Genomic DNA, 4545 nt, shown 5'->3' on the forward strand with positions numbered 1-4545 from the left:
GCTAAGAGCTCCATGATAAAGAGAGTCGTATCCTCATTCCAGATGCAGCTGCATGCATGTAAAGAATATCTCTGGAATCAATCACTGAAAGAAAGGTGTGACATACAAGTGCTTTCTTTGCCTCCAATGAAAAATAAGATTTGTGTCTAGAATAATACAATATATGTAAACAGCTCACAGTACATCAATGTTCAAACACACAGAGCTTTATCTTGGAAAGACTCCCTCTTGTGGAAAGTCAACATTCTCTGATGTATTGGTTTACCACTTGTCTCCAGGTAGTGTTCAAACAGGGTTTATATATATATACAATGCCTTGCAAAAGTATTCAGACCCCTGACCAATTCTCTCATATTACCGAATTACAAATGGTGCATTGAAATTTCGTTCTGTTTGATATTTTATTTTTAAACACTAAAATTCAGAATCAATTATTGTGAGGTGACATTGGTTTTATGTTGGGAAATATTTTTAAGAAAGTGTTCAACCCCTGTGCTGTGGAAGCTCCCAGTTTGCACCGATGAAAGAAATTGCCCTAACGAGGACAAAATGACCTTATCATTGGCCTCCACCTGCAAACCATTAAAGTTGCTATCACATTTTCTGGATAAAAACCACACTGTTGAAGAATCATTGGTAAGGCTGTGAATCTGAATCAGAAGTTAGAGATAAAGTAATACAAATGCATAGATTAGGGAAAGGGTACAAAATAATATTCAGGTGTTTGGATATCCCAGTGAGCACAGTTGGATCAATAATCAGGAAGTGGAAGCTGCATCACACCACCCAGGCACTGCCAAGAAAAGGCCGTCCCTCAAAACTCAGCGCTCAAACAAGAAGGAGACTTGTGAGAGAAGCCACAGAGGCCAACAATCACTTTGAAAGAGCTACAGAGTTCAATGGCTGGGAGTGGAGTAATGGTGCACCAGTCAACCATATCAAGAGTTCTGCATAACACTGGCCTGTATGGGAGGGTGGCAAGAAAGAAGCTGTTACTCAAAAAGTACCATCTGAAAGCACGTCTGGAGTTTGCCAGAAAGCATGAGAGTGACCCAGCTGCGATGTGGGAAAAGGTTTTGTGGTCAGATGAGACCAAGACAGAGCTTTTTGGACAAAACTCAAAGTGCTATGTGTGGCGCAAACCTAACACTGCCCATGCCTCAAGACACACCATCCCTACAGTGAAGTATGGGTGTGGCAGCATCATGCTGTGGGGATGCTTCTCATCAGCAGGGACTGGGCATCTTGTTACAATTGAAGGAAGAATGGATGGAGCAAAATACAGGAAAATACTGCAACAGAATCTGCCTTAGTCCGCTAAAAAACTGAAGCTTGGGAGGAAGTTCACCTTTCAGCAGGACAATGATCCCACGCACAAGGCCAAAGCAACATTGGAGTGGCTCAAGAACAAAAAGGTGAATGTCCTATAATGGCCCAGTCAAAGTCTTGATCTCAATCCTATTGAGAATCAGTGGCACTATTTGAAAATTGCAGTCCACAAGTGTTGTCCAACCAATCTGAACAAGCTGGAGCAAATCTGCCAAGAAGAATGGGCCAAAATCACTCTGACACTGTGTGCAAAGCTGGTACATAGTTACTCCAAAAGACTTAAAGCTATTATTGCAGTGAAATGTGGCTCTACCAAATATTAATGCGTGGGGGTTGAATACTTATGCAAGCAATATATTTCAGTTTTTTATTTTTCTTAAAAATATTTCCCAACATAAAACCAATGTCACCTTACAATGATTGATTCTGAGTTTCAGTGTTTAAAAATAAAATATCAAACAGAACGAAATTTCAATGTACCATTTGTAATTCAGTAATATGAGAGAATTGGTCAGGAGTCTGAATACTTTTGCAAGGCACAGTATTTGGGTGACTGAACCAATAGGAAATATACTGGCAGCAGCCTTTTTGGCATTTCTTTTTACCAGTACAAATGTTTTTGCCAATACGAACCACCATAAACACTGCTGCCAGTAATTTATCATCAGTAATGAAGAAAGAGAACACTTGTATTTTAATGGCTTTAAGTTTAGGGGAAAAAAATAATGTGTTTTTTTTTTTTTTGCCTTAGTGCCAGTAAAATCTGCTTCAGTGTATATATCATTTCTAATATACTACTCTGTTGGGTTCAGAATACACACAAAAAAAAAAAAAAGTATTTTCCTTTCAATAGTTAGAATTTTCGATATGGAATATTTATAGAATTCATGGTTCACTGTGTATCATATACTACTTATTTATATGAGCGAATATATCCAGGCAAAATCAGAAGTGATAACTGGGTCACAATGTATGTAAAAAAAATGTAATAGAACACTTCATTGCCAAGCCCTGGAAATGAACACATTAATACAGAATATATTATATTTATTACACCATTTTATCTAAATTTAAAAAATGCATGTTTTACAATAATGATTATTGTTTGTAAACTTTTCTTGCATTCTCCATTAGCGTGCCACAAAGGTTGTGCCGGGGGAAAACTAAAAGGAAGTGTTTAGGGAGGTTTCCCTAGCGCTTCTATGCAGTCACAGAACAAAAAAAAAAAAAACATGACAGGTTGAACCACTTACTTGTGGAAAGTCCTTGTTGTCTCAGCCTCTATAAAAGTAACACATTCTCCAAGGTAAATCAGAAAAAACACTGCAGTGACAAAGCCGAGTCATTACTTGCTGGTTTATTCTTGTCACTGAAGACTTTGACAAGATGTCTCGTTGTAATCTATGTGTGGTTGCAGTCCTGTTTCTGGCAATGAATTTATTTTGTGAACAAACAGCAGCTTCTGGTAAGTACATCGTCAATTAAAAGTCATTAAATAGTGATTCAAGTTGTAGCTAAATGGGTAAAACATTTGCAAATAAGTAATTTCAATAGTAGTTGTCAATTAAGTGTCTATTACTTTGCAATAACACAGTAGTTACACATGTGTTGTGTAATTACAGTGCAACTACATTACAAAATGAAAAATGGAGGCAGTTTCCATCGTCATCTGGTGTCACACTGTTCTGTTTGTATTTACAATGATCCACGTGTGCAATTACATTCTGATTACACTGCAATTAGATACATAATACAAACTGAATATACTTACACCAGAAAACAAATTCAATAAAATGAAAGTGTTATTTTTTTTTTTTTTTTTTTTGCTCCTCTTTCTTTTCTCTCAAGGCTGCTGTTATTCCTATTCTATAAAGCCACTGCCCTGCGGTAAGATAAGAGGCTACACTATACAGACCACCAAAGATGCCTGCAACATTGACGCAATTGTGTAAGTCTTTTGTATTACTCATCTTAATCACAAATATTGTATGGAGTAAAGTCAAATCTGCATTAAGGGCAACTGAGATTAAAATCATAGCAATTGATATATCATGATATTTGAATAGATTCATTCTTGCATATACTAAACTGTTATGCAAACAATATTTTTTTTCTCTGAATAAAATATCCTTTTTATTGTAGGTTCCATTCAGTTGGCAGGCATAACATTTGCGCTAACCCTGTGGATAAGTGGGTGATGGACAGAATTGAGTGTCTAAAGTAAGAACAGCTCTCTTGTGTTTTAAATAAGACTATAATATACATACTGGTAGTGATATAATGTATGTAAATATAAGAGACGACTATAGAGAATATATAGATGGTTATTTATATTTTAATACATTTAACGTAGATGCCTTTTTATCATGTTGTACATCAAATGTGTGTTCACTACCCCTGTCTTGAAAATGTATTTAAAATGTATTTTCTTTGTGTTATAGCCGCAGAGTGGACAGGATAACTGGCAGCACAAGAAAATGAGAGAAAAGATGTTACTGAAAAACGGTTGCCTCTTTATTTCATAAAATGTGTACGCATTACACATTGGAGACAGCTATATGTTCTTTCACAGTTTTATTATGATAGAATGTCTGTTGTAAAGAGAAATGTTTCAAGACTGAGGAACCTCGAATATTCTTTTGTAAGAAACAAAAAAAAAAACATTTAAAGTTTTAAAGCCTACTGTATCACAGTGCATTTTTGTATATGTGGTATTTATTGGTAAATAGGTTTCTGTTGTCCAGTACTTAACTCCTATGGAATAATGTTATATTTAAAAACGAGTTTTATTGTAGATTTTTATGAATAAAAAATACAACTGTAAATCATAAGCCTGTTCAATATTTTCTTTCATTTTAATCATATTTCTAAGCTGTATTGGATGAATGTCTTGTAATGTGTGTCAGATTCACATAACATATAAATAAAGATATCTGCAATATTGATGCAATTATGTATGTTTCTGTTACTCAAAGATATATTAATACACTGGGGCAAATGGCAGCTATCTGCTTTCGATGAAAAATAAAGATGATATTTACCATTAAATAATTGCAAGAAAAGGCGTACTTTTCTTTGAGTTAAAAGCTCTTTTTTTGTTTCAATAATTTTCCACCACAGAAGGCTAGGCCACTGTGGAAAGGAACAAACAAATAAACAAACACTATGACATCTTTTAGTTTATAGCTGGTTAATACATTGTTTTATTTCAAGTCT

General features: G+C 35.2%; 1 protein-coding gene across 1 annotated transcript; it reads left to right on the forward strand.

Annotated features, from left to right (window-relative positions):
* The first annotated feature begins 2552 nt into the window (after positions 1–2552).
* On the forward strand, positions 2553–4308 carry LOC121327256 (C-C motif chemokine 20-like). The gene is made up of 4 exons (XM_041271177.1): positions 2553–2794; positions 3178–3277; positions 3472–3549; positions 3771–4308. Exons 1-4 carry the CDS (start codon positions 2716–2718, stop codon positions 3808–3810), a joined length of 297 nt encoding a protein of 98 aa, XP_041127111.1. The 5' UTR covers positions 2553–2715; the 3' UTR covers positions 3811–4308.
* The last annotated feature ends 237 nt before the right edge of the window (positions 4309–4545 follow it).

Source organism: Polyodon spathula, chromosome 14 (assembly GCF_017654505.1).
Source record: "Polyodon spathula isolate WHYD16114869_AA chromosome 14, ASM1765450v1, whole genome shotgun sequence".
NCBI classification, from domain to species: Eukaryota; Metazoa; Chordata; class Actinopteri; order Acipenseriformes; family Polyodontidae; genus Polyodon; species Polyodon spathula.